Genomic DNA, 27,753 nt, shown 5'->3' on the forward strand with positions numbered 1-27,753 from the left:
GCGGTGAGTGTGAGCGTGAGTGTGAAGTTGTTGGAGAGCAAACACGCATGTCCCCAGCCCAGCTGCAGAACCGGACAGATGCATCTGCATTCAACTAAGAACAATGTATTCATCCAGTAGATTCTATGATAATGCAAGTAAATATCGGATACACAAGTACAACAAACATAGAAGAATACAGTCCAATGACAGTCATTCCCTCGGTATTTCCAGAATCACGGCTATGTCTAGACAGGATACAAATACAATCCATTTGATAAACGAGAACGCTACGAACTAACAAAAAATAACATGCACAATTACAAACAGTCTATAGTTTTGCGCCCTGGTCCTTGTTTGCCTGCAGCGTATCCCAATCAGCCATGGTATACACGACATAACCGCCTTCAGCACCCTTGCCCTTGGTAGCTCCGAGTAAAGTTGGATTCCAGTAGAGGGTGTCGTATTCAGCTTGGTCTTTGCCCTGCTCCTTGGCCTCCTTGTCTGCCCTCTCCATCAATTTCCTTAGGTCAATTCCATCGTTCCTCAATGGGACCTTGTTTTGCTTGTTGTTGTGCATGGTAGTTTGCTGCTTTTGTACCCTCAAAAAGACAGGGACTGCGTATTTGGGCAACTTTGCGCTCGCGTGGGCAAGTAGTGCGTTGAAGTCAAACGAATCGCGTTGTGCAGGGTCAATGAGGATGGCCGCACAGCCTGCTCGTCCGTCGTAGCCTGGTACTTCGACACCATAAACGTTCGCTTCTTGGATACCGGGGAAGGATCCAAGGACTTCACTGACTTCGGCTGTGCTGACGTTTTCGGATTTCCAGCGGAAAGTGTCACCAAGACGGTCCATGAAGAACCATCGACCGTCGGCATCACGACGAAGGGCGTCACCTGTGCGGTACCAGAGATCACCCTTCTTGAAGACGTTACGTTCGAAGCGCTTCTCGGTGGCTTCGGGGTTGTTCCAGTAGCCAACAAAGGCGTCCTCGGTGGGCAACTGAACAAGAATCTCGCTGCCCTCCTCATACGACTTGCGTTTACAGAAGCCAGTCTTGGGGTCACGGAGGAGATCACCAGTGACCATATCGACCTCGACAGGGACATAGGTGTTGTGGAATCGCCAGCGGTCAATGAGACCTTGGTGTCCGACTGAAGTGGCTGTAAAGGGTCCGCGAGAACCATTGAAGAGCGCCATAACACCTTCTGTGCTGTTGAAGAACTCGCCGACAATTTCAATGCCGAAACGATCGACGAAACGTTGCCATACATCTGGGCGAAGACCGTTTCCAAACATGGCTCGGACATTGTGCTTTTTGTCCATATCACTTGGAGGGGCGTTGAGGAGGTAACGGGCCGTCTCTCCAACGTACACGATGGCGGTAGACTTGGAGTCACGTACGTCGGTCCAGAATCTTGATGTGGAGAACTTGGTGCCGATGCAGCAGGTAAGACCAGTAATCATGCACACGAGTGCGGTGGTACCTCCGGTACCGTGGTAAAGAGGCATGCAGACATACCATCGATCACCATTAGGTCCTGGCTTCAGACCCATGGCACCTACACGACCTGTCAAACCGGCCGCTCTTTCCGTGGGGAATGGGCAGGCTTTTGGGTGTCCAGTCGTTCCACTGGTATCGTCAGCTGATCGCTTCTCTGAAAGAACGTGTAGTAGTAACCAACCTCGTGTAGAAAATGAAGAGAGGGAATTTGCCCTTCGCGCCTACTCGAAGGGAGTCTTCTGGCCTCTTGGGCTCCGACCTCGAAATCTCGCCCTTTAGATTGTTGTCCAGAATCAAGATAGTCATGCCGAGCTCTTCCTCCAACTTTTGGCGGATATCTTCTATCCTTTGCCTGCACTCTTGGTCTTCGTCGACAAGTATCACCTTGGCACCGCTTACTTTCAAGCAGTGAAACAGCGAATCACCCGCCAAGTTGTAGTTGATCCATGCCGGGGCACTTCCTATACTCCAGCTGCCCAAATGAGCAAACAGAAACTCGGGTCGGTTCATCATGTACATGGCGAAGAGCTGTCCGGGCACGACGCCATGCTGGTGGAGGTATTGGCCATAGCGACAGGCGTTCGCGTAGGTTTCGGCCCAGGTGTAGCATCCGTTACGAGACCAGATGCACTCTTCGTTCGAGGGGAGACGGCGAACTTGGCTTTCGAATTGGTACCAGAGAGATTGGCCCTTGCCTCGAGCTGCGGGACTATTAGCAAAGGGTGATGTGAGCACACACAAACAGCCCGAACTTACAGTTCTTCTCTATTCCACGCGCTGCGGCTTTTTGACCGCGAATTCCTGCGATATCTTTGGAGATGTGATATTTGGCGTCGATGTATGCGGCAGCAGCAGTAACGCCTGCAATGGCGGCGCCTGCAACGGGTGCTAGAAAGGGCCGGGTTAGCTGGGATGTGTGCAACAGCGTCGCGCTCGCAACAACTCAACAGCATGGGGAAATAACTCACCAAGATCCTTGAGATCCATAATGATTTCTTTCAAAGCTGTTAGGAAATACACAAGACTGTGAAAGAAGAGGGAAAAAGAGTGTAAGCAAGCGACCGGAAAATGAAGATGTCCCAAAACGTGCGCAATGCTTCTTGATAACGTGCGACACGTCCGTCCGCAACGTGATCAATTGCCGGTATGCCCTCGGCCTCGTCGCGCGCCGCCCCAACCCCAGGAGCCACCCCACGTGCCGGGAGCCCCACACACTTCTCCGTGTCTCGTCTTCGGTTCCATCGAGCGGCTTTGTGTATACATATATTGCAAGCGACGAAAAGACTTTGGTTGATAGTTGTGCGAGATGTTGATGTCTTGAAGGGACGTGGTGATCTAGTAACAAGCTGCCATCACCCGCAAACATGGATCCCCTATTCACCATACACCTCTAACAACTTCAACAAGCGCCTGTACTCTGATCTGCAAACACTTTGAGCAGTCTTTTCCCAGTCATGAATGTAGCATTTCGTCCCGCAATGCCTGTACATACCAGCTTCTCCAAAGTCGGCTGGACGTACCTATTTGATTTGCTAGCCCTCGGTTGCTGGATCGGTAGTTTGTATCCACTAAACCGGATTGATCATCCTTGGCAGATCCCGGTTCGAGTGGTGTTCACACATGTTGTTTAGAATATATATGCGCCAACCATCTCAACTTACATCAAATCAGGGCTCGGTGGTGTAGTTGGTTATCACGTCAGTCTAACATCCTGTTAGGCACACTGAAGGTCCCGAGTTCAAACCTCGGCTGAGTCAAAAGCCGGAGCTCGTCAAGAGCTTCATCTCCTTTTTGCACCTTCTTCCTCATTTCCGTCGTGAGGGGTTGTTCCTTTTTTTCCCCAGAGACAAGAGAGACAGGAGAGTCAATTGAGAAAGGCTGGGGTCTACAAGGGTGAATACAATGTACCAGTGTATTAGCTATCAAACATCACAAAGTAGTATCACAATGGAAACAGGTGCATAGTATCTTTCAACTCCAATCCTTTTCATTTACTTCTCCTCTCAGTCATGGCAGGTAATATATATACAATGAAGATTCAGATGAAAAAAAAATTTCATCTTTGAGTGTGGTTCAGAAAAAGAAGAACGAATGAACAACCACCCACATAGCAGACGCCTGAAAGCGCTGCCAGACTTGTACACAAGGGGCCCAAAATGGCCGATTGGGACACTATTGGTATGCATGGTTTAGTAGTACGAGGCAGGAGTCTCCTTGGCGCCCGAAGCCTGTACGGTAACCGTCTCAGTCAAGGTCTTGTACACAGTTGGTGCACCGGTGCAGATAGATGCGTCGGCGACGTTTGCAGCGGTGGCGGTGACGGTGACGGTGGGTGTGTATGTGACTGTGACGGGGGGCTTGCAGTCTCCCTCTTCCTCGTCATCGCTGTTGTTGGAGCCGCCAGCGACGGGGCTGGGAGTCTTATCAGCCGGGGCGGTGGGAGAAGCGATAGGAGTTGGCTGTGCGGCGTCGTAGTCGCCGGATTCCTCCTTGTCGACGCCCTTGTTGGGGAGGCCGGCGGCGTAGGAGGGGTAGAGGGAGGGGGAGCTGGTGGCTTCGGGGGTGGCGTCGGGAGTTACGGCGGGAGAGGCCTTGGAGGTGGACTTGTAGTCGGCAGGAGCTGAGGCGTTGCCAGAAGGAGTCTGGGTTGCTGCTGAGGAGGAGGAGGCTTGAGTGCTCTTGTTGCCGGTAGGGGCAGCTGGGGCAGCGTTGCAGCCAGCGCCGGAGGCGGGAGTAGCGGAGGCGGGACCGTACTGGACGGGGTTGCAGCCTGGGAGGGCGTCTAGGATCTCTGCATCGTTCGACATACGGGTCTCGGCGGCAGAGCAGCTTGCCCAGGAGTCATCGCTGTCCTTGTTGACGTTGGCGGAGCCAAAGCATTGCTCCATTTGTTCTTGACCACAACCACAGCCGCACTTGCAACCGTCGTTCTCGCTGATGGCCTTGTCGAGGACACCCTCGTCCCATCCGTTCATCTTGTCATCAAGTTAGCATAGTGGCATTGGAATGGAAGCAGGTAATCTTACGAAGTCAGCATGGAAGCCGTATCCAGTGGCATCGCCGTTGGAGAGGACCCAAGGAGCCTCATCAGGACCGAATTTGAAAGACGAAATGTCCCACCAGTACTCGATGAAAAGAGTGGGGAAGCGTGCGGCTCTGTGGGTGACGGGGCAGTTCTCAATACCAACACCGCTGTTGCCATTGGGGTAGGCCATGTGCGCATAGCCATCTTTGGGATCCATGGGCTCTCCGTTCCAGCAAGAAGGATAGGTCACTTCAGAGGCAAAACCGAACTTGCAAGAGGTGAAGCCCTTGGGGAAACCGTTGTCGAAGATAGCCGTCTCGCCGCCGTCGGGCTGGTGGCAGCCCCAGCGGACACCGGCTGCGTTGTCGTCACTGTTGCTGCGCCTGTTGGGCCTTCCAGCAACCATGTTGAAACCCTTAGGGTACGCAGTGACGTTTGCCCAGTTGTTTCCATCACCGTACTTGTAGTAGATCTTGGTTGCCTTCTCGGGAACACGCTGGAAGCCGGCGTTGCTCTTGAAGAACAAGGTAGGGCGCCAGTACAAAGACTTGTCACTCTTGACACGAGCAGTGGAGCAGGACGAGTCCTGGAGGCCGGCGTAGTCGACCGTCTGCTTCAGTCCGTTTCCTCCGTCAAAGGAGTGAAGATGGGGGCTCTCAGCTCCAGGGAACAGACCAGGGTCGAGACGCTGGTAGCTCATAGCCGGACCGTTGCGGTTGTAGAAGCTGAAGTAGTTGCCATAGCACTGAGCTGAGGCAGTGGCGGCAAAGCCAGCCGTGAGAGATACAATGTCGAAACGCATGATGGCTCAGTGACAATGTTCAGGAGTCTTGTACAGTGAGTCTGTGTCGTAAAACAGCAAAAAAAGGAGTGGGCTGTGTGTGAATGAAGGTATCGAGTCACGGACTCTAGATGCTCTGGGATATCAGAAAAAAGAGTGTGTATGGACAAGTCCACAAAGAAGGAAGGGATGGTATTCCTGTACCGGAAGCCAAAAAGAGAGAGAGAAAGAGGGACAGTGATGCAGATGCAAAGGTAAGACAAAGTGTGAAGAGGGGGAGATGGCCTTGGATAAATATACGCCAAAAAGGCCTCCTGCATGTGGAATTGCATGCAGCCACAGTGGGCAGCCCCCATGCCACGGACTCTATCAAGATAAGCCTAGGCGTCTAGAAGTGACACCAAAAAGACTAGATCCACACCCGTTTCCGGGTGGTGGCGATCTGAGCCAGGGGAGCCGCGCGCAGTTCACAAGCGGCACGGGTGTCAGGGGGTATGATAAAGCGAATCCTTCGGGCGAAGCGGGACAAACGAATACCAAGAAACAAGTTTCGGTACTCCAAGGTCACGACAAGGCCCGCTAAAAGTTGAGAGAAAGCGTCAGGCAGCATTGTGTATTAGCGAGAAGCGTCTAGCTTTCTCTGCCATCGGTACTTGAAACAAACCGACAAGGCGTTCGCGCGACGCCCAGCAGCGGGAGTGTTTTCTTTCTTCGACAGTTCCGATAGCGGGTTGACATAATCCATAGGATGGGAACAAACCAGGCCTGTTCCTGAGGAGCCACGCGAGCGCTAAGTGGCACGATCGTCCCAAAAGTGGCTGATCTTCAAACGGTGATGTCTGCCCCTGCCTTAGATTAACGTCAGCCCTCGCATTCGATTAGCTGCTACAGTTTCCTCTTCGGCTTTTCCATAGAACAAGCGCCTTGGGCTTTTGTGTCGAAACGAAAATCTGCCGACATTGTAGGAAACAACACGGCTTATTTTTTTCTTTCTCTTCTCTCTTGGTATTCAAGTCCGAATGTGGAGCTGAACACCCTGTAGCCGCTGCGCCGCCGCCACGAAAGTCAATTCAGTGATTGTACCTCCCAGGTGACTGGAAGCGACATGTCCCCTGTGATAGTGTACTTCGCCCTGCACATAGGAACCTGTCAGTCAAGTTTCGAATCCCGAATGTGCGTCTTTCGCGTACGCGCATACAGTATACGAGGCGAGAGGGGGACAGCGACTCGCTTTCGTCTAGTGACCTTCACGCCGACATGCATGGTCCGACCGTGGTGCAGGCACTAGCCTGTATTTCGCTCCAGCGTCTAGTTCGAGAAGTCCCGCGTTCCCGCAGTTATACTCCGGTTGGTAGAGAGCGGCCGCCAACATGCCGTTCTGCAGTAGTCGGACTTGTTTTTTTCTTTCTGCTGACGAATTTTGCTGACTAGTACTACCTGAGCGCCCCATCGCCTGGCAGTTCAACAACAGCCCACAAGCCCAAACAGTATCGATAAGGCATGTCCGTCTCCACTTTTCATCAAACACCTGTTACCCGCAAGCGAGCCACGTGGATTACATTGATCGACGTACTCTATTACACGTTTCCCCTGGCGGATTCGGCTCCAGTGTCGCGCTGTAATGTACGCTTCATCGTGGGGAGCGTGGTGCGCCAGTGTAGCGGCACGAATGGCGTTCCACTACGGTAAGCAGGTAGGTTTGACGGACTGATGACAGAAATGCATGTGTAAAATAGGAGATGGATGAAGCAATCTTGTGATATTGTTTTCCTGACATAATATGCGCTACTTAAATTCATCTATATGTACGTAGCCTCTACCGTGCCGCTTCGTGCTCCGCTTCACAGTACGTACATGTGCACTCCCTGTGGTACTATCATTTGTACGTACATATGTATACGCACACACAGCCCCGTCTTGCCATGATATCTCTCCCAATACCCAGCGTACCAAGACCATATTCGAACAGGTTGAGTCTGCCGTTAAGCGGGCTTTCGATGTCGCTTTACCTACCGCAGTATTGTGCGACTCTACGCTTGGAGCTAGGAGCCTGTACTCTGCTACCTTACTCACACCCATGATCTGTGCACAAAGACAATCAAAGCTTCGGATGCATATTCCATGCTGTCCAATGGCGGGTGCAATCTCGCTCAAGCTTTACCGCCCAACACAGCCTCGACAGCACTCCAGCGATCAATGCTCCTTTTAATCAAACCACCCATTAGCTCCCTTCCAACGACACCCCCACCACTCTTCTCTACCCTTCGAATCACCAGATCTTTCGTGCCCTTCTTCCCACCCTGGCAGTCTACAACGACACTGACAGTCTCTCTGCATACTCCTTCCTCAAAAGCATCGGGATCGCTGAGTACCCAGTCTACGTCTTCATCTTCTTCCTTCCTGCCCTCGAACACCGCATATGTGCTGGGTATCGGTAGACCTTGTAATCGCAATCGGCGTGCTTCTTGCGGATTGTCGGAACATAGTATCCCCTCAAACTCCTCGTCATAGTATGCGTGTGGTATAAGAGTGTCGCGCAGAGCAGCGAGCATTGATATCCATGCTGCATCAAACGCGTTTCCATCGATGCTTATGAAGAAGATATCGAGATACAGAACCCAGTACCCCTTCAACTGTGTTTCTGCTTCCACATCAGGGTCCTCGGGATTCGTAGAGGGTTTGTATAGAATGCGGAGATCTGAAGCGCGGAGTAGTCGTGTTGAGTGGATAAGCGATCGTATCCGCGTGATGAGTGTTTGTGCGTATGTCGAGGGAGCGTTGCCCGGAATGTGTGACGGTGTGCTTCCAGTAGAAAGCTCGACGTTTGGAACCACCAGCCTCAGTCCTTTAACTTCCTCACTATCCTCTTCTTGTGCTGCATCATCCTGACCCGTCAAGTCTTTGGGGTATTCAAAGGCGCCTGATATGTCTTCCTCTTTCAAGATTTCTGCACGTACGCCGCAAACCACGCTCGTGTTGCCCAGGCGCACGACTGCGCTGCCATTGCAATGTGTCAAGCTACCGGTGTTTACTCCTGGTGTTCGAAACTCATTGGCGGTTCGGCCGTTGGCGCGTACGGGCTTCTTCTTCTCAGCAGAGAGGTGCGCTTGGAGGAACGGGTGTGGAGAGACGGCGGCGAAGATGGGGCGGGGAAAGGTGAGAGCTGGAGGTGGACGGGTCTCAGTCGCCATTGAGAAGGTTTCGGTTGTGAAGGCTCAGAAAAGGACAAGTAATGTATTGCGCGGCGTGTTGTACAAGTCGAACGTCGACGTTGGGAAATTTTGGAGCTCTGGTCATGACGCGCTAAGTTTAAGCTTATTCGTGTGGGGCGGCCGCGATCATCTCACGCATAAATGGATCGGCAATCTCGTAACATGGTTCAATGAAACTGAAAGACTGGGGAATCGAGCACGGCTTTGGCTTACATGTAATACAGGATTGGAATAGAAATAGTATTATAATCATGTGTATGCTCAATGCGCGCTATGCAGCAGGGGTATTCCATCGAAGACAAATGCAATGCGACGCTCCTCTGCCATGCCCACGCATCCAAATAGATCCAAGACGCCGTATACTGTACCGGCCGCCTTTCTTAAACTCGAACAACAATTCTGCATTAAGCAGCGCTTAGTCCAGCTTTGCCTGTCTCCTGAACAGGTGTCCACTTGCCCTCCTTCTTGAACTGATCGCCCCTCAAGGTAGCCTGCGCAAGTTGCGAAATCATATAGTCCCGGCCCTTGATGAACCACACCATCTGGCTAGGCAATCGGAACCCATTGAACGCGCCAACACCTTTCTGCGTACCAATGGGGACAACTTGCTGTTCCTTCATGTTCGCAGCGTAGTGGCGGTCGCCCTTGTGTGGCTCGCCGGTTAAGTGGGCCAGCAGATCGTTTTTGAGGTTCGTCATGGCTACAGGTATCGCGTCGTACATGTCCATGACACCTCCTCGGGTATACGAGCCTACGTCGCCGACCACGTAGACGCGGGCAGATTCATGTTCGAGGCGGAGAGTCTTCGTATTGCAGGCCACACGATTGCGGCTGTCGAGCCATTCTTTGGGGAGAAAGCCAGTGTTGGGTCGGGTACCGGTCGCGTCAATGTATATGTCGGTCTCGAGTATCTCTCCGTTGGAGAGATCCACCCTGGTCTTTCCGCCTTCCTCTTCACTCATCTTAGACGATCCAATGACCCTTACGTCATATGTGACGTTACACCCAAGTCGCTTCAGGAATTGCTCGGCCGTCTGTCCGATGGCAGGTCGGAGAAGAGGCAAGAGCTGCCTGTCGGCGACAAAGACTCTGATTTGTGCTTTGGGGTTCTTGGGCGCAGACGCCATGAAGCCTGGCTTGCCATTGAGCATCTCTGCAATCTCTCCTGCTGTCTCGACACCGACTGGTCCGCCTCCGCCAATGATTACATCCTTAGCCGTCTTGAGACCCTCCTGAAAAGCGGCATGTACCTTCTCAAGGGCTTCGCGATCAGTAGCCTGTGTGAATAGCGGACTCGGTGTTGTGAATCCGGTTGCAATTACGAGAGCTGCATAGGGAATCGATTGCTGCTCGCCGGATGCAGTCTCAACAGACACAATCTGCCCAGCAGCATCCACATGTGTCGCCATGCCTTGAATGAACTTGAACTTGGAAGAGGCATACGCGAATGCAGGCTCGATTGGGTAGAAAGTCTTATCCGAAGGCATCATCTGCTTCGAGACAGCTTCGCGGGGTGAAGCAAAGCGCCACCAAAGATCCTTCGACGGATTGACCATGGTAACATTGTAAGTGACACCATCATTCTTAGGCAGCTGAGGTACGACGTGCCTGAGCAAGAAGTGGGCGGCGCTGATGCCTGCGAATGATCCGCCGAGTATGAGGATGGTTTCGGTACTCATCCTGGGTGTTGTTGTTTGTTGTTGCACTCAGGACGGGTATCTGGAGAAGACGACAGGAAAATAAACAAAGGGGTCGCAAAAGAAATTATTTCCAAGACGCATAGCATTAAGGTTTGGGGCGCGGTTCAAGACTCAGGGTCATACCAAGTGGGGAGCCGTCATAATCGCGAGTCGTGACCCACAAGAGCGTCTGGACCGTTTTATCGCGGAGAGCGCACCTATTGTAGCTTTCGTGGATAGTTGTCGCAAACCTCTCAACACCGATCATTTGAAGTATGCATATGCTCGTGCTTATCAATCGTATTGGATCTCCTAGTCAAGCTTTCCAGGCAGGTGATGGCATGTTGGAGGCTTGCACTTGTGAAGATAGCGCCAAGTCTAACCATGTCGCTACTAGCCCTTTCATGCTTAGTCCCGATAACTGATCTGCCGCTGACTTGGTGTCAAGTCAGATACGAGGAATTGCGATCAACACAGACCTGTTCCATACATCTAGATCAAATACCTTATTGACGGCCATCTTAGGTTAGCCATAGTGATGCAGGGTCAATGCCTTTGCGTATTTTCAAAGCGCGTGTAACTCTTCGAGCAAGGATATATGGAGTCGAGCTGGTTACGCGTCCAAGATGCAAAGCTTCACGTCAGCATGCATGCACGTACCTTCAGAACTTGCAATTGGTGCATGGTGATGACATGGGGAGCGTGCTAGAAGACTTTCATTCATATCTTTTTTTCCGAGGTATAACACCAGCCCGGTATGTGCATGCAAAACTCGCCGCGGCTGCTGACCGTAATGATCATTGCATTCATGAAGTCCTCAAAACCAATGTACATGCGGCAGGCCATCATTGCACGTAGCCTCCTCCTCAACACTGCCTAGTCTTTGTTTGGCTAAGACTGGAGTAGCTTCTTACTCGACCTCAGCCTTCGACTCGAAGTTCTCGCCAGCGACGAGGTCGGGGATGTCATCGTCATCCTCCTCGTCGTCGTCCTTCTTCTCGCCGTCCTCGCCCTTCTCCTTCTGCATGCTCTGGTAAGACTCGGCGAGTTTGCGTAGCGATGCGAGCGAGTCGGGGCCGAGCTGATTGAGGATGCCGGGGACGAGCTCTGTCAGCTCCTTGTCCTCACCGTGTCCGTAGATGGCGAAGGTGTTGGCGGGTACTGAGGCGTGGACTACAATAGCGAAAATGTCAGTCGCTGCAGGTACGGAAGCACGGGGGATCCGGCAACACAAAATGCAGATGTATCTCCAGCGAGGCAATGCTTCCTCCACCTCAAATATCCCCCCGGCATTGCAATGAGTGGAGAGATGGTGACGTACCCTTGGGTGCCGAGAAGTGGATGACGTTGCCGTCGCTCTTGAACATGTTGACCTCCTCAATGGCCTGGATAGGCTGGACATTGAGCTTCTTCAGCGCGGTCTGGAGCTTCTTGTCGTCGGTACCAGCGCCCCTGTGGACCTTCTTGACCTTCCTGCGGGGAGTGCCCTTGCCGCTATTGATCCAATTAGCCTCGTGTACCTCATAACCGCCATTTCCATCCGTGAGTCCTTGTTCGGCTGTCGCGGGTTGCGGTGGTGTTTCGCAAATTCGGGACCGTTGTTTGGTGCGGGGCTATCAAAATAGATTGCGAAGAGTGTTGCTTACCCTATGCACACATGTTAGCGAACAAGTATCCAGAGAAGATGAGCTGCTTCCTCCTGAGGGAGATTTTGGGCCAAATTTCTTCTACGTACCAATGCGCACTGACGCCTGCATACGCGCCAACTTTGCGTGATCCATATTTGCGGTGTTGAGAAAGAAGGTGACTTGGTGAGGAGATCTGTGGCAGCCAAACGTCAGCGGTCGGGCTACAATCTCACGGGAGGTCGAGCGGGTGAGGCTGCAGCGGATATGGGACCGGTACGCACCTGAATTCGGGATCGTGGCCGAGACTTGGAGTGTGGTGTAGCTGGTGAAGTTGTTGCGGGCATCGGCGAAACTCTACGGAAGCGCCGATTGTGTGCTTGCCTCGCTTGTTGGAAGCTCCTTCCCCGCAACGTCAGAGGAGAGGGGCGCGCGATCAACACTCGACAAGAGCCATTTCGAACACAAGACACGCACGCCTCCACCACGCACCGCCGCTATTCGAGCAACCAATGAACTGATTCTGATTCGAAGCTAATCGCGTTTGTTTCTCTGTTCGTTTCTATCAGAAACTCTCCCCCAACACCGTCTATTCCTCGCAGCCAGCTTTGACCTAGTTGATGCTTCATCATATCGGGCTGATAGCCATGCTCAGACTCGCCCAGGCAGCTCTTTTTTTCTGGCAAAGAAGCAGCCGATTTATTCACGTTGGTAAACAGAAATGCTGGAAAGAAAGCGCAGTGCTAGACTGCATGCACATTGACGCACTATGCAAACAACCTTTTCAATTTGGTATCAACGCCATCAACCCGAAAATATTACTCAAAGCATAGCAATTCCAGCAAGACCGACAGCACCCAACACCCATGAAATGGCTTGGGCATGTGTCGCTGCGCTAGCCGCTGTGGGCTTCGCTGCACTACTGCTACCGCTACCAGACGCTGTGGGCTTGTCATCATCGTCGTCGTCTGAGCCACCCGTACCCGTAGCTGTAGAGTTGGGGTTACCAGAGATATTCTCTTGAGCCACCTTTATTCCCGTGTTGTTCTTGCAGTTGTCTTGAAATTCTGACTGGGAGAGCTGCTTGTCGACAAGAGTAACATCGGCGCACTGTATTTTTATGAGCGACTCGACACTTCCATGTATCCTGATTCAATGACCTACCTGGAACAGACCGCCAGAGCTGTGCGCGTTGGTTACGACTTGGATAGATGCCTTTGTGCCAGCAGTCACGTTTAGGTCTTTTGGAATGCTAACCGAGCCCAGGCAAAAGTTACCCAGACCCTCGACCATAAGCTGTTGCTTCAGAACGACACTGAATCCGCTTCCAGGGTTGTCGCCAATCGCCATGTAAACGGCGACATTTGTCTGTGGGTGGCCTAGAACCAATTGGATAGGGCCACCGCTGATAGGGAAATCGGTGCGTTTATCTGAGACCTGGTCGTAACTTCCGCAGGGGAAATTACCCTCCTTGTCCTCGTCGAAGCCACGCGTTGGAGGGAAGTTGAGGTTGAAGTGAGCGAGAGTGAGGGGGAGAAGAGAGAGCGCGAGGAAAGTGTTGGAGAGCATTTTGAACGTTGACCGGTGAGTGTATGTAGAGGTGTTGATTGTTCAAGAGAGGAAGAGAGGACGAGAGAGAGAAGGAGAAAGAGCGAGAGGAATGGTATTAACTAGGAGGCGTGATTTGGGACAGTGAAGCCGCTTGCATGCGCCAGGCGGTCTAATAAGTACAGGCGCGTCGTTCCTTATTTATTAGACCCAAGGAACGGGCGTACTTGCTTCCCGTCATGCCGTGCATTCTTTCCCATTGCAGGGTGTGGCGTGCACATCGAGCCGATGCAGCCACACCTGTGCCCGGCAGCGGACTCTGACACGCGCCGGTGCCAGAAAAATACAAGTCAGTGAGCTATTTGTTTTGATACTTGATACTGGACGGGTGGCGGTATGGCCTGGTTGGTAGGAATCAGGGTGGACTATTCTGTGAATGCAGAAGCGTGAGCAAGTTTCTTACCAAAGCAGCGGTGCTATGGATGAATGGTCACTAGTGCAGGACAGGGGTCCCTTTCACATCAGCCCCACCCCTACCCGGCCTAGGCTTTGAGATTGCCATTAGCTTCGACACGAAGATCTCATGGAAATAATCTGTACATGTGTGTGTACACGGTCAGATGGGTACGTGAGACACGACAAAGGAAAAGGAGAAATAAGCTTTAGGGTCAAGATAAGCAAAGTCCGGTCATACACTGGTTGCAAATGACCGAGGTCGGACCAGGCTGAATGCGAGGTATTGTTTGTGGGAAATATCTAATTGGGTAACTAATCATCTAGTGGGCAAGTACTACAAAAGCATCTACAACATTAGACTCCGGTACAGTGCGGATATAAGGTCAAAGCAGAGTCCCGTCGGCCATTAATGCGGTGCGGCCTGATTGAATCTGCCGAAAGCAAGTTCACCGACGAACGTGCCCGCTAGAACAGACAGAAAATATCCGACATTGAAGGTCATGACTGCCAACATGCTGTTGTAATATTAGCATCGGTAGATACGAGTTGGGGGATGGTCTGCTCACAGGAGGTATCCGACACCCGCCGCAACCGTCATCAGAAAGGCCCGTGGAAGATCGACGCCAAATCTCCAAGGTTGGACGGGAGATACTGGTGCAGACACGACCCTGACATTCTCCTGAACGCCGTTGGTCGTAAGAATGCCATGTGTCGAGTTGGCATCATCGTCAAGGACTGTTTTCTCGCCAGCTACGACAACGTAGCGGCGCTGCAGAGCGTCCTTTACTGCCTTGATTTCAAGAAAGGTCTTGGCTGTGAAGATGGCGCGGAGGAGAATAGCGAGGAGGATGAGGAAGATACAGGTTCCAGCGTATTGGCCAGCTGATGATGGGGTCCATGATTTGGAGTACAGTGGAGTGTTGGTTGCTGTGAAGAAGGCCATTGCCATGCCGCCATGGCCAGACATTTCGCTCGCATGCATTCCCTCTGATGACCCCATGGCCATTTCATCGTGGCCTCCGTGTGCAACCATTATGCAAAAGTGATGGAATAGAGTGTCGAAAGGAAGGCTGGTAGTGGCGAGGCTTCACAGAAGCTCTTGATTCCGTTGCGCGGGAGAGACAGGTGTTGACAATTAGGTTCCGAGTTCCAGACTGCTACACCGATACTCGGGCAGGCGGTCGCTTAAAGGTTCCTTTGGTAAAGTGTGGGGTGACACCCTGGCTGGTTCTGATCTCGGATGATACACGGATACAAGAGTTAGCATAGACGCATAAGCCTAAGGCGACGAGGCGTTGGTCCTGTGTCGACAGCTGAGAGAAGTATAAGAGGGATCTTGCGACAGTCAAGAGGATGGCGAGCCTGGGCTGACGCGTGAAGTGTCGGGACAGGTGAGCATATTTCCCGGATGCGCCCAGCTGCCGAGGGGTCAGGATGAGGGTTCTCGGCCATGGTAAGCTAACAATAATGCCGTCAGATTTGGCCAGGCCGTAATGCAGGGTAGTTGCGAGCGAACGAACCCCCTTCGTCGTCTGGTGAGAGCCAGGGAGTCCATGGAGTCACTTTGAGCATAATTAGCCGCTTCCGGTAAGCGTCCAACGCTCAAGCAACGCCACGGCTCTGGGCTATCGAGCAAGCCCGTTACCCCAGTCCATCGGGCCCGCATCTAAGTTGATCAAAAGACGGCAGTGCAGTAAAATGATTGACTTTGCCCGGACCGTGGCTGACAGAGCCCTGGACTTTCCGCTGAACCACTGCCGCACGTTGTCTTCATCACCTACTTACACCTACTTTGGCTCCATTTCCTTCATTTATACTTTGCTCAACGTACTACTAATAGCCACCGTCTTGAGACGCGCCCTCGTTGCCTGTGGCCAAGACTGCCAGCATGTGCTGAAGACGAAACTGTTGGCATACACTTCCCCGGCTTGGTGTTTACCACAGGAGCCATTCTGAAGACGTGTAAAGAACTGGGAATACAAATCGGGCAAGACGCTGCGACAACGCGCCAACACCAGACACTATGAGCCACAGCCACATGTCCATGGGCTCACTGCCCGCCCTCAGAGACTTTCCACACTTCTACTATGCAGTAGTAGGCAGTGCCGTTGCCGTCGCTACGCTCTTCAATGTCTACAACTACCTGCTATATCGACAAAGATTATCTGCAGCAGGACGTGGTGCCCCAACACCTGCAAGGCCAAAGTCATGGTTTGCGCTTGGAAACGCGACCACATATGCTCTGACCCGAGAGGCATCTAGTTATTCGATACATATACCCATCAAAGGCCGGACCATTAGATTACCCACCGTCGGTCGAACCTCGCTGATCTTGGCAAACGTGGTTGTGCTTGTCGTGCTGTGTCTCTATGGGCTGGATCTGCACGATGTACTCAATCGGGAGAGCGTCGGCTTTCGATGTGGTGTTGTCACAATCGCACAGTTCCCAATCATTGTCCTGCTGGCAGGCAAGAACAATATCATCGGCCATCTCAGTGGGATGAGCTACGAGCGACTCAACTGGATGCATCGGTGGTGTGCTCGCTGTATGCTCTTGACAGCTACCATGCACATGGGCTGGTTCTTCAGTGCATGGGCGCCTTACGATTATATTGGCTACCAGCTCCAGAACAACAGGATTGTATGGAAGGGTCTTGCTGCCTGGTGTGCCTTGTTCTGGATTGTTTTTAGTTCCATGTCGCCAATCCGAGGGTGGAGTTACGAGATATTTGTCATCCAGCACATCATCTCCTTTGCGGTTTTCCTGGCGTTCGTCTACCTCCATAGTCCCAGCGAGATGCATGGCTACGTCTGGGCACCGGTTGCCATTTTCCTGTTTGATCGCGTCGTCCGAGCTTTGCGGCTCTTGTATCTCAACGTCTCGTTCTTTCACCCCACGCAAAGACAGCAAGAAAACATCAAGGGCTTTCTGACGTGCCAAGCCGAATTCACACCCCTATCGCATAACACAACAAAGATAGTTGTCCGAAACCCACCAATGAGCTGGAAACCTGGTCAACACGTATACTTATCCTGTCAAGCAGTTGTGCCCTTACAGAGCCACCCCTTCACTATTGCCACAATACCTGAAGATGGGCGGATGGAGTTTTATGTCAAGGCTGAAAAGGGCGGCACAAAGCGCTTCCACAGCTTTGCTGAAAAATCAAGCAGTTCATCTGAAGCATTAGCAAAGACCAGATCGGTAACGTTTGAGGGCCCTTATGGTACCCTGCGACCACTCCGACAGTTCGACAGTGTTGTTCTTGTGGCAGGCAGTACCGGAAGCAACTTTACAATGCCATTACTTCGCGACCTAATCCGGGGCTGGCAGGAAAACGCCAACCGTAGTACTCTGAAACCCAAGTCGCTCCTCCAGACACCACTTGGCGCCGTCACACGTCATATCCGTTTTGTCTGGGTTGTGAAGAGCAGTGGCCAGCTCAACTGGTTTTCCGAACAACTCACCTCCATCTATGTGGAATTCCAAACCCTACAGGAAAGACTCCGGGACATCAAGCTCGAAATGAGTGTCTACATCACCTGCGACCCATCCTTCACCGAAGGCCAAAAATCTCTCGTCTCAGACATACTCCCTCCCACAGCAACCTCATCATCACGCCAAGACGAAATCATACATGGCACCCCGCATTACAACGACCCCAAATCTTCCTCCCTCCCCTCCCAAAACAAATCCACTACCACCGAGAAACAAGAAATCCACCAGATCCGCTCAAACGAAACAACAAGTCTAGAAGTCCAAGACCCATCCAGTATCCAAAGCCCAATCGGCCCATCCACCTGCTACTGTCGCGCCATCATCTCAGAAAAAGACCCACTCACCCGCAGAACCGCATGTTGCTGCTCAGCCAACACGTCATCACCCCGCAACTCGCATTCGCGTACTACTTCTCTGACGATTACGCATCCGTCCATTGCTATTCTGGCGGGACGCCCCCAGTTACGTGATATCATTCGCAAGTCGCTCGAGCAGGCGTGGGGAGAGAGCGGCGTCGTTGTTTGTGGACCACATGGTTTGGTGAGTGATGTTCGGCGGCATGTTGTGGCGTTGAGTGATGAGAGGGCGGTGCATAAGGGAACGGGGGCGCAGGGTATTTATTTGCATACTGAGAGTTTTGGGTGGTGAGGTTTTGGAGAGAAGTTTGTTACTTGTGGTTTCAATGCGGTAATGATGTTGTCTTTTTTTTTGCGTAAAGGGAGGTGAATAGGGTAATTATGTCGTTACTCGGCAGTCCTTTGAAGACGATGCCTAGAGGGTTCTGTGCTGAAAGCGTTGATACTTTTCGTTCCTAGACTTACTTTCTCCTTTTGTATCATCAGTCAGCTCTCTAGATATTGCATATCACTTTCACAGTTACTTGATCAAAATCGATTGCAAAATCATTCATGAGTGTAACTTCGGGTATCTGTCATTGATCGAAATATAGCAATAAAATTCGTCTCAAAGGAAAAAAACACAAGGAGAAACAGGAGACTAGAGTACAAATGCAGTGCAGTTTAACAGTATTAGTGCAGCTGCAGCATCGTCCCAAGGAAAAAACGCCTCTGTCCAATCCAATCCCTCAAAACATAACACATCAAAAATAGAATGCTCGTATGCGCCCTAAAAATAGAGGAAGCCTCTCACTCCCTCGAAGGAAGAAAAAAAGTGGCAAAAGCAGACATGCAAGAAGGTGTGACAAAGGGAAGTAGTCGGGAAAGACGGGACGCAAAAGCATAACATGCTTTTGGCTTTTTCCAAGCAGCAATCCCCACCTTCTACGCCAGGCACTCCACATCCGTTAAAAAAATCCCAGTCGAGTGATCCTTTAGACCTTCTCGTGTAACGCCTTGAAATGTGTGTATGTGTGTATCTCCGGAACCTTGTGTATATATCACCCCTCTTCATCGTACTGTCGTAGTTGTCGTAATCGTTCCGGAGCTGTAACGGCTCGTCCTCCCTATAGGACCATGCGCTTGCTGCGAATAATAAAGGGAGATGGCATCTCGGGCTCTGTGTTAGGATCCCAGACAGCTGGTGGGCTAATGCCGCCGCCTCGTTGCTTAACAGGGCTTCTCCGGCCACCGTAGCCGAAGCCCTTCTTTGCGCCACCCTCGTCCTCGCTCATGGTCTGGAGGGGAATGCCGCGTGCTTGCTGGAGCTCAACAAGGGTACGACCTTGAACAGCGCCGTTGTTGCGCAGGGCTTGGGCACGGAACGCCTCGTTGCCCTTCTTTGACGGGAGACCAGCAAATGGGATTGCCTTGGTGGCGGCGCCCGCCTTTCGTGGCGACGTCGATGCGTTGTCAGTCGACTTGGCCTTTTGTCGAGAGGGAGATGCTGCAACAATGGGTACTGCAGAGACTGGTCGTGGCTTGGTAGTCCTGGGACCAAGAAGATTTGGCGCATTACCGAGGCGCGTGTTGGCCTTTAGTAGTGGCGCCTGGGCATTCGCAAGTACTTTGAATGGATCGTCATTCCGGGGGCGGCTACTAGAGGCACTGCGGGCTCGTGTTGGCGATGGTAGTACTGGAAGATCATCGTCGTCATCGAAGTCGCCATTCCACTCGGCCTCCGTTGGCGATGGAGGGACGTCTGCTTCCCACCTCTTTGCACCCTCCTTTGCGGCAGCGAAGATGTTTTGCTTGGGCTGCGCGTTACGGCGGGGAGAAAGAGAGAGTCCCTTGAGGGATGTTGGAGCGGGTGAAGGCTCGGCCATCTGGACGTCCATCGGGGAGTCGGGAACTTGTGTGGACGAAGGCTGGTTGAACATGGTACGGGCGCGCATAAGCGGACCGCGAGACGGGCGCTTCGCCTTTGGTCTTGCTGCAATAACAGCATCCTCGGCGGTGTCATCGAGGGAAAGCGATGACAAGTCTGTTCCACTCGCGAAATCAGAGTCTGTGTTCAACGTGTTTGTTGAGCTGTTGGCGGTTGGGGCCTCAACATCGGTTGGGAACAAGGCGGCTGATGGCCCTGTTGCTGAAGTTGTCGGTGTGCTGGATCGAGGAGCGAGCTTCGGCGACGTGCTGAGACGGTTTGGATACATCTTCAGAGCACGTTCTACACGTCTGTTTACCTCGCCTTCAAATGTGGCTTGAAGGTGGGCAAGTTCCTTTTGCACGCGCTGCTCGGTCTGGAGCTTCACTTGTCGCTCAATCTCTAGCTGGGCCTTGACCTCCCATTCTCGGCGTAACTGGTCGTCGAGCTCTTTGCGAATCCGAGAGATGGCCTCGCTCGCCTCTTTCTCGCGCTTTGCAGTGAGCATCCTCTGCTCGCGCAGATCCTGTCCAAGTTTAACCACCTCCTGCTCTTTGCGCATCAGCTTGACGATTGGCAAGTTCAAAAGTGCGGCAGTGTCTGGGCGGTGATCGGGTGTGGTGTTCAGGCAGCTGGCAATAACCTTTCGAAGTTCGGCCGAATAGCAGGCAGGAATGTCGGGGTAGCGTCCCAACTTGATCTTGGAAATGAGCTCGAAGTGGGTTTTGGCATTGAAAGGAGGAGACTTTGTGCACATCTCGTATATGATGCAACCGAGGGCCCAAATATCCGAGTGGGGTCCATACTGCTCGGCCTTGCAGATTTCGGGGGACATGTAGAACGGAGTACCAACGTATGTGGATGCGAAGTCGTGGGATTGGAGAATCTTGGAGAGACCAAAGTCGCCGAGCTTGACGGAGTTGTCGTCGCCAAGAAAGACTGCGTCTGTTAGCATGCACAGACGAGCGCAAGGAAAATGGGGGTACTGACTGTTTTCAGGCTTAAGATCACGATGAAGGATCATGGGCTTGCGGGGGTCGCGAACAGGCTTCGCATTGCCAACGAGACCCATGACGTTGCGGCCAGCGGCAGGCGGGTCTTCACCATAGTGGCAGCGATACAATGCGCTCACAATCTGGCTAAAGATGCTCCAGATGAACTCCTCCTCGCACATTTGGTTCTTGTTCTTCAGTTCACGGATAACGCGGCCTAGGTCGCCATTTCCGCAGTACTCCATATACAGGTGAAGGTCCTGGGATGCCTTGATGTGGTCGCGCTCAAAGTAGGCGACAATGTTTGGGTGTCGGAGTTCCTTGAGGATGGACAGCTCGGCCTGCAGCTGTTCACGCTCCTTCTGGGACATTTTGAGGTAGCTGATCTCTTTTCGGCAGAGAATCTATGTAGCGGTCAGCAGGTGTGCGGTGTGTCTTGTGCATGAATTGCATACATATCCATCCGACTTGCGCTTGACCTTGCGAATGACTCCAAAGGAGCCATGGCCTGCAGCTTGTTAGCAGGTGATAAGAGTGTGAATTGACGTCGAGGCCATGTGCGTACCAATCTTCTCGAGCACGTCGTACTTGTCTTCCTCGGGCATGGTGGCGGTAGGTCTATTGCGCAAAAGACATGCAAGTATGGGATGCAAAAACAAAAAGAAGAGCAGGCTGCTGTGTTAGTAAAGCTTCGAGGGCCGGTGGCGGAGGAGTGCAGAGGACGACGGGAAAGGCGGGATAGAAGGCCAGGTTTCTTAGGTGTTTGGTGCTGTTTACGCTAGCGGCCGTCAACCCAGCAACGCAGCGCACTAGCCTGGCTTTGTCCTGCTGGCTGGCCGGGGTCTCCCTTGCGCCCGGCCTTATCGATAGCACACCTCCGATCTGCGCCGACCCTCGTCATAGTAGCACTACATCCACATCGTACATATCCACACGTCCTCGATGCTTGTTGCCACTGCGCAAAAACAATGGATGTCAAGAAAAAGTACGAGATCGAGGCCGCCCTCGCGACCGAGGCGCAGGCCATCTCGTCGGGCCAGCTCAAGGAAGAGAACCCTCTTGACCTGAGCGACGACTTTAGACTCTTCTGCGAGGCATGCCGCCGTGGAGACCTCAAGGTCTGCCAGGAGATGATTTCCACTGGAGTCAACATCAATGCCAGAGATAAGTTTGACTACACGCCCCTGATTCTGGTATGACACCCCGCCTGGCTGCCCTGCATAACCACAAGGGCTATGCGCTGACTGCTCAAGGCCAGTCTGTGTGGCCACTACGAAGTCATACGCCTCCTGCTTGAGAACGGCGCCCTGTGCGAACGCGATACCTTCCAAGGCGAACGATGTCTCTATAACGCACTCAACGACCGGATACGAAATCTCCTCCTATCCTACGACTATGCAAAGTCGTCGAATCCCCTGCAACCGCTCGCCGCACACATCACCTCCCTCCTGACGAGGACCGAGCCCAAGACGACTGACATCACAATCACCGCCTATGGCCAAGAATTTCACCTGCACAAATTTCTCCTCGCTGCGCGATCCCCATATTTTGCAAAGAAGCTCGAGGCAGCGCCCAGCACATCCACGTGGAGACTGCCAGATACTATCCCAGCAGAGTCGCTTGGTGTGGCGCTGCAGTATCTTTACTTTCAAGAGGTCTCGATTCGGCGGGCGCTATTTGGACTCGACGACGAAAAAGAACGCGTGGTACTGAACGGTATCGATAAGATCGGCAAGCATCTAGAAATAGAACGCTTGTTTGAAGACATCACCGAAGTCTCAGATCGACGGTTGTTGCGCCAACGGCGCGCAGACGAACTAGAACGGGGTCGGGACCAATTGGAGTCTTGGTTCAAAACAAACGTTCTCCGGCACAAGAAGGTCGTGGATACCGACAAGGTGGATAGCATACGATGGGATCGCCAAAACTCAATCTTTGCCGACATTCTGCTGCGTGCCGACGAAGACGAAGAGGAGAATGAAACAGGTCAGCCATTGGGGCCGTCAGAGTCGTCGACTCCGCCTGTCCGAACCACTTCTGGACCCCTCTCAGGTATACCAGTTGGTCCAGGTCGAGCACGCTCACCATCGCGACAGCGAGCGCCGCGCAAATCGACCATCTTCCCTGCGCATCGGGCCATGTTGCTGCGCTCGGAATATTTTCTGACAATGTTCAGCTCCCAATTCAAGGAGGCGCAGGACACACCCCACTTGCAGGTTGTAACCATTGACTGCTCGCCAGCGGTTCTCGAGACCATTTTGAGGTTTTTGTACACTGAGCGTGCAGGTTTTGGCCTTGACATTGCCATTGACGTGCTATTTGCAGCAGATCAGCTCTTTATTGAGAAACTCAAGCAGCGCGCAGCCATTATTATTTCTGCTCTGGGCAACGGTGCAACCTCTGCGGTGGAGTCGGATAATCCCCGTGGTGCTACCGATGCCGATGAGGCTGTTGACATCTACGAAGTCATTCGGGCAGGTTGGGATACCCGTGTACAGCGCCTGGAGGAGTTTGCTGCAAGGTACATTGCCTATCGCCTCGAGTATTACATTGATCAGCCAGAATTTGCCGAGCTTGTTCAAGAATCTGCAAAACGCGTCAAAGCTCGACAGGAAACAGATACTGTTGAACTCGTTGACGATATACGGTACTATCTCTCTGAACGCTTCAGGCTCCGCTTCGAGGACAGTGGGTTGGACGAAATGATGGATGAGAATGCAGCAATCAAGGCAACGACTGAAAGAGATATCGTAGATGCAGTTGGCGATCTTGCTCTGGAAGACGACGTACCAGAGAAGACAAGACATGACGAGAACATTGCATCAGTAGAGCAACAGGTTGCCACTGGTGTCATCAGGAATCTAGACGGCGAGGAAGTGGGTGATGAATTTGCACAAGATGCAATGAACTACCAGATTTTGCTGGGCAAGATAGATACTCTGCTAGAAAGGCTCAACTTGGATGCTTAGACGGCGAAATAGAACAAGATGTACTATTACCAGTCTTTTACCTGATAATCCCCGTAGATTTCTGACGACAAGCAGGTGTAGTGATAGAAGGTGGCACAAGAAGCTATACCATTGTTGCTTTACACATTCAGCTCTGGTGACATCATGAGAGTGGGGTAGTCTGAACGGCAGCTTCCCCACCAAGCGGCCGATGGCAGCTTGACAAATACCGAACCAGCTCATCATGCGCGCCATTGCTCGTACAAGATCGCTTCTCCAATCTACTCCTACTCGCCTTGCTGCACACAACCTGCGTCGTGCTTCAATTGCTGTACTACGATCTGTTTCTAGCTACCAGCGCCCAAGTGCATATAAACAAGAGCTTACCACGCCAACAACACGACCCATTGCAAACATGTCGACCGAATCCACGCAGTCGAAGGCATGCTGTGACACCCCCGCTGTTGTCAGCGAGGGCTACCAGCCCAAGGGTGACTACATCGAGGTTGATGGCCTAAAGACATGTAGGTTCGATCAATTGCCCATCACAGTCTATGCTAATAGTAACCCAGATGCGACTGGCCCCAAGGACGCGAAGATCGGTATCTTGGTAGTCTACGACATCTTTGGCTTCTTCAACCAGACCCTGCAGGGAGCCGACATCCTTGCATACACAGATAGTCAAAAGTACCAGGTTTTCATGCCAGACTTTTTCGAGGGCAGCCCAGCCGACATTTCATGGATGCCACCGGACAACGATGAAAAGAAGAAGAAGATGGGAGAGTTCTTCCAGACGAAGGCTGCACCCCCAAAGACTCTGTCGCGCATCCCTAAGATTGTGGATGAGCTGAGTCAAAAGAAAGGCATCGAGAAGTGGGCCATTGTTGGCTACTGCTGGGGTGGAAAGGTATGCTTGAATGATGTCATGAACTAAACACAAGCTGACACCGCGTAGATTGTCAACCTCTCAGCAATGGAGGGCACAAAGTTCAAGGTCGCAGCGGCATGCCACCCCGCCATGGTGGCTGGCGACGATGCGCCTGGCATCACCATTCCCTACATCATGCTTCCATCTGGCGACGAGGACAAGGGTGACGTTGAAAAGTGGCAGCAAGGCATCAAAGTTCCCCATGTCGTAGAGTGGTTCCCAGATCAGATTCACGGCTGGATGGCTGCTCGCAGTGATTTAAGCAAGGAGGAAGTACGGAAGGGCTATGAGCGCGGTTACAAGCTGGTACTGGACTTTTTCCACAAGCACCTGTGAGTTGAGAAAGACTTGAGCGACTGGTGAAGAGGAAGCTGAGTGTGTTAGGATCGGAGAGGCGAAGCTCTGAAGAAGATATGTAATTTGTATAATCTGATGGAAATAGAGAGGAATTACTATTTTATGCTATAAAAGAGTAAGTGAAGTGAAACAGAACCTATGTCGAGAGGATAAAGAGATAAAATGGACTCTATAGCTTAGGGATGCTGTTCCGAGAATGTGTATTCTGCTAACATATTGCTCACTTTCTTATGTTGCAGAGTGTCTATAGCGTCCTGTCACGCAGAGTATCCCGATGCGCAGTGACGGACATCACAAATTTCTACTGCGAGATGGCCGCTTTTGTCATTTAACATTGCGCAGTAGGAGCTCTTATTGTGCGCGATTAGAACGCTTCAACACTAGTTGTGCTGCAAGCATCATGAGCAACGCGATTCTTAGTAAAAGGCACCTACCTACTAAAAAGCTTATTAGCGCAGAGCTACGACATCTCTCGCTACTACATATATCCGCGGCATCTAGGTCAGAACTACAACAAAACGCACGTATGGTATATAGTAGATCCTCAAGTATCACCAAGGAAGACTTTTTGGGAATGTATTGACAGCTGACTTTGCCTCTCTTGTATTCACATGTGACGCAGATCAAGTGCTGATTGAGGGAGCCGGACTACTACCCACCTCACTGTCGCTCTGCACACCCGAGTCAAGTTTTAAATACTGGTTTGCTAGCTTTGAGAGTTCTTTGTCGACGGGGGCGTCCGAAATATCAACGATGCGGGGATGCCACCCTGACTGTGTCTCAACCATCAGACTAGGACTCTCATCAGCTGACGTTTCCGGCGTCTCTAAACCCTGTAGAAGTCTTGCTTCTTCCGGTCGGAGCTGGGACTTCATAATGTGGTATATCGTCCTTGTCATGTAGTAATTGCGGCCTTGTTCATGCAGGCCTTCGAGAGCCAGAAGGAGACTCGATCGATCCAATTCAAGCTCTTCCGGCGTTGTCGGGTTGTTGATGTTGTGCAAAGACATGAAGCCCACTTTTGAGAGTGGGGATGTTAAGTAGACACTCGCGACTTCGAAGCCGTGTCGAATATAGTAGAGTCGTACAAGGATATTGATGTCGCGCTTTGCGTTCAGAACAATATCTTTGGGAGAATACTCGTCATTGCACTGGTCACCGATAAAAGGCTGGCAAATCGTCATGATGACCATATGATAATCGAGGCTGATAGTTCAATCAGTCGAGTTCTTTTGATCTTAGAGGAAAAAAAAGAAAAGGATGGCTTGCTGCATGAGAAAGTGAGCTGGGAGTACAATGTTCTTTGGCTTGAGGACCGTAGGGAGGTCCTTGAACCAACTCATAAACCGACGCACGAATATCATTGCTTGCTGCGCTGAGAGTGTTGAATTATTGCCGAACGACGCATGAGACAATTCGTTAAGGATTACCCTGAAGTCAGCTATAGCTTTGAAGTAATACCCACGATATGTCGGCGACAATGTTTCACTCAGCGGGTACCTGGTCCATATCTCGCCGTACCAGGCCGAGTTCGTAGAAGGATCAGTAAGTGGAACCTTGGGTGGATGATCCAAAACGGGTATGACTATCACTCTAGTATTAGTCGTCTAGAATATAATCAAGACACGAGGTACTTACCTATAAATGTTGAAGAGACACCATGCAGAAAAGTTCCTAGCGTTGCGTTTTCGCTCAGACTTAACCCGTGCATTTCCATCGAACAGCTTCAGATCTTTAGCAATAGCAAGACCTTTCAAGCCGTAGGCACTACCAAGCTTGTCTAAGCCGTAGATGTTGTAGACGCTATTGATGATCATCGCAGCCTGGACCGACGCAAGATTGCGATTTTTGCCGCTGACAGAGAGCATTTCCCAAATCCTCCTTGCTTCAGCGAAGAAACGGTATCCGAGACCATCAGGTTCCCAATGACGAAAGCGATTCGAAATGTTCTTGTAGCATCAATATTAGGGCAAAGTCAGAGCAGTGATCTCGTGTATCAAAGACGCATCGTAATATTTACGCATGCATATGCTAGCATGGCGTTCACTAGCGATGTGAAACTGCTGGATGTCTTCGAATTGAGCGATTTAACACTTGATAAATCCTCCAAGAAGTAGTCCTTGTGAAACACTGGCCAGAGGTGGTATTCACGTGTGAAATATGCATCCAGTAGCTTTCGCATAAGTCCTTCATCCCCGCAAACCGTAGTCCACTCCGAAATTCTCGTATTTTCGAGGCGGGGCTCTACAAATATTGCTGCATGGTATGCCTTCACGTACATGTCCTGATACGTCTGTGTAGATTTTGCTGGAATGATAGACTGTTGAGGCTCTGTCGTTGCAGGCTCATGCGCCTTGGGGTGTAAGGCACGCTGTGAAACCACTTCGTAGATCAATGAGTCGAGATAGGGGCTCCAAGATGTCAGTAGCAATGCCGGCATATCGCGACTGTAAGGAAGCTCATATCGGAGTCTGGTTTCTGGTACAAGCTGCATTTGCAACAACAAATCGCCGTTTCTAAAGTGATTCAAGATAGCGCCAATGTCTCCTCCGGCCCTTACTTGTTTGAAAATATCGAATGCATCCTGTTCAGGTAGTGTTTGCATGAGTCCGAGCAACTCTTCATGTGCAGACTGTTTCTTTCGCAGATCTTCGTACTTTCGCTTGGCTTGGCGTGATTCTGTTTCGACGTACTATCGGCAAACTGTCTTGCGTTCAAGGCACACCCTACATGTTGGCTTCTCACTGGTACACTGCAGGATGGTTAACACTTCGACCGATGCCTCTCGAGGTGACGTGAAACCTTTATTTTGCTTATCCGACACGGTTCGCATGCCGGCAATGGTGGGTTCTTCTTCGGTTGGTTGTCTGTCGACCCTACTGGCGGCCCTCTGTCAACTCTTCCTGCTGCAGGTAGTATTTGACGGAAACTTCTATTCATATTTCTAATAAGCACTTGCC

The 27,753-nt window shown here is 51.7% G+C and overlaps 15 protein-coding genes across 15 annotated transcripts; 4 read left to right on the forward strand and 11 right to left on the reverse strand.

Annotated features, from left to right (window-relative positions):
* Positions 1-310: 310 nt before the first annotated feature.
* On the reverse strand, positions 311-2,471 carry COCCADRAFT_31954 (uncharacterized protein; the record flags this gene model as incomplete). Its single annotated transcript, XM_007708500.1, has 4 exons — positions 311-1,613; positions 1,666-2,185; positions 2,241-2,372; positions 2,453-2,471. 4 exons carry the CDS (start codon positions 2,469-2,471, stop codon positions 311-313), a joined length of 1,974 nt encoding a protein of 657 aa, XP_007706690.1.
* Positions 2,472-3,673: 1,202 nt separating this feature from the next.
* Positions 3,674-5,311, reverse strand: COCCADRAFT_31955 (uncharacterized protein; the record flags this gene model as incomplete). Its single annotated transcript, XM_007708501.1, has 2 exons — positions 3,674-4,459; positions 4,511-5,311. 2 exons carry the CDS (start codon positions 5,309-5,311, stop codon positions 3,674-3,676), a joined length of 1,587 nt encoding a protein of 528 aa, XP_007706691.1.
* Positions 5,312-5,421: 110 nt separating this feature from the next.
* On the forward strand, positions 5,422-5,873 carry COCCADRAFT_21648 (uncharacterized protein; the record flags this gene model as incomplete). The annotated part of the gene is made up of 2 exons (XM_007708475.1): positions 5,422-5,544; positions 5,640-5,873. The coding sequence occupies 2 exons, from the start codon at positions 5,422-5,424 to the stop codon at positions 5,871-5,873; spliced, it is 357 nt and encodes a 118-aa protein (XP_007706665.1).
* Positions 5,874-7,440: 1,567 nt separating this feature from the next.
* Positions 7,441-8,481, reverse strand: COCCADRAFT_81882 (uncharacterized protein; the record flags this gene model as incomplete). The annotated part of the gene is made up of 1 exon (XM_007708548.1): positions 7,441-8,481. The coding sequence occupies one exon, from the start codon at positions 8,479-8,481 to the stop codon at positions 7,441-7,443; it is 1,041 nt and encodes a 346-aa protein (XP_007706738.1).
* A 124-nt stretch (positions 8,482-8,605) lies between these two features.
* COCCADRAFT_81786 (uncharacterized protein) lies at positions 8,606-8,755 on the reverse strand (the record flags this gene model as incomplete). Its single annotated transcript, XM_007708549.1, has 1 exon — positions 8,606-8,755. One exon carries the CDS (start codon positions 8,753-8,755, stop codon positions 8,606-8,608), a length of 150 nt encoding a protein of 49 aa, XP_007706739.1.
* Positions 8,756-8,906: 151 nt separating this feature from the next.
* On the reverse strand, positions 8,907-10,181 carry COCCADRAFT_81855 (uncharacterized protein; the record flags this gene model as incomplete). The annotated part of the gene is made up of 1 exon (XM_007708550.1): positions 8,907-10,181. One exon carries the CDS (start codon positions 10,179-10,181, stop codon positions 8,907-8,909), a length of 1,275 nt encoding a protein of 424 aa, XP_007706740.1.
* A 910-nt stretch (positions 10,182-11,091) lies between these two features.
* On the reverse strand, positions 11,092-11,962 carry COCCADRAFT_31958 (uncharacterized protein; the record flags this gene model as incomplete). Its single annotated transcript, XM_007708502.1, has 3 exons — positions 11,092-11,354; positions 11,503-11,675; positions 11,913-11,962. The coding sequence occupies 3 exons, from the start codon at positions 11,960-11,962 to the stop codon at positions 11,092-11,094; spliced, it is 486 nt and encodes a 161-aa protein (XP_007706692.1).
* Positions 11,963-12,628: 666 nt separating this feature from the next.
* Positions 12,629-13,375, reverse strand: COCCADRAFT_331 (uncharacterized protein; the record flags this gene model as incomplete). Its single annotated transcript, XM_007708446.1, has 2 exons — positions 12,629-12,916; positions 12,971-13,375. 2 exons carry the CDS (start codon positions 13,373-13,375, stop codon positions 12,629-12,631), a joined length of 693 nt encoding a protein of 230 aa, XP_007706636.1.
* An 841-nt stretch (positions 13,376-14,216) lies between these two features.
* Positions 14,217-14,843, reverse strand: COCCADRAFT_81807 (uncharacterized protein; the record flags this gene model as incomplete). The annotated part of the gene is made up of 2 exons (XM_007708551.1): positions 14,217-14,325; positions 14,377-14,843. The coding sequence occupies 2 exons, from the start codon at positions 14,841-14,843 to the stop codon at positions 14,217-14,219; spliced, it is 576 nt and encodes a 191-aa protein (XP_007706741.1).
* Positions 14,844-15,833: 990 nt separating this feature from the next.
* Positions 15,834-17,954, forward strand: COCCADRAFT_31961 (uncharacterized protein; the record flags this gene model as incomplete). The annotated part of the gene is made up of 1 exon (XM_007708503.1): positions 15,834-17,954. The coding sequence occupies one exon, from the start codon at positions 15,834-15,836 to the stop codon at positions 17,952-17,954; it is 2,121 nt and encodes a 706-aa protein (XP_007706693.1).
* An 814-nt stretch (positions 17,955-18,768) lies between these two features.
* COCCADRAFT_21655 (uncharacterized protein) lies at positions 18,769-21,165 on the reverse strand (the record flags this gene model as incomplete). Its single annotated transcript, XM_007708476.1, has 4 exons — positions 18,769-20,507; positions 20,559-20,964; positions 21,016-21,068; positions 21,126-21,165. The coding sequence occupies 4 exons, from the start codon at positions 21,163-21,165 to the stop codon at positions 18,769-18,771; spliced, it is 2,238 nt and encodes a 745-aa protein (XP_007706666.1).
* A 363-nt stretch (positions 21,166-21,528) lies between these two features.
* Positions 21,529-23,529, forward strand: COCCADRAFT_81797 (uncharacterized protein; the record flags this gene model as incomplete). Its single annotated transcript, XM_007708552.1, has 2 exons — positions 21,529-21,753; positions 21,814-23,529. 2 exons carry the CDS (start codon positions 21,529-21,531, stop codon positions 23,527-23,529), a joined length of 1,941 nt encoding a protein of 646 aa, XP_007706742.1.
* A 394-nt stretch (positions 23,530-23,923) lies between these two features.
* On the forward strand, positions 23,924-24,772 carry COCCADRAFT_31964 (uncharacterized protein; the record flags this gene model as incomplete). Its single annotated transcript, XM_007708504.1, has 3 exons — positions 23,924-24,032; positions 24,081-24,415; positions 24,464-24,772. 3 exons carry the CDS (start codon positions 23,924-23,926, stop codon positions 24,770-24,772), a joined length of 753 nt encoding a protein of 250 aa, XP_007706694.1.
* A 372-nt stretch (positions 24,773-25,144) lies between these two features.
* COCCADRAFT_81646 (uncharacterized protein) lies at positions 25,145-25,420 on the reverse strand (the record flags this gene model as incomplete). The annotated part of the gene is made up of 1 exon (XM_007708553.1): positions 25,145-25,420. A coding segment is annotated over one exon (276 nt), but the record flags the coding sequence as incomplete, so codon positions are not given.
* On the reverse strand, positions 25,417-27,733 carry COCCADRAFT_31965 (uncharacterized protein; the record flags this gene model as incomplete). The annotated part of the gene is made up of 5 exons (XM_007708505.1): positions 25,417-25,999; positions 26,063-26,386; positions 26,432-26,742; positions 26,814-27,485; positions 27,596-27,733. The coding sequence occupies 5 exons, from the start codon at positions 27,731-27,733 to the stop codon at positions 25,417-25,419; spliced, it is 2,028 nt and encodes a 675-aa protein (XP_007706695.1).
* Between the last annotated feature and the right edge of the window lie 20 nt (positions 27,734-27,753).

Source organism: Bipolaris zeicola (assembly GCF_000523435.1).
Source record: "Bipolaris zeicola 26-R-13 unplaced genomic scaffold scaffold_2, whole genome shotgun sequence".
In the NCBI taxonomy this organism is placed as follows: domain Eukaryota; kingdom Fungi; phylum Ascomycota; class Dothideomycetes; order Pleosporales; family Pleosporaceae; genus Bipolaris; species Bipolaris zeicola.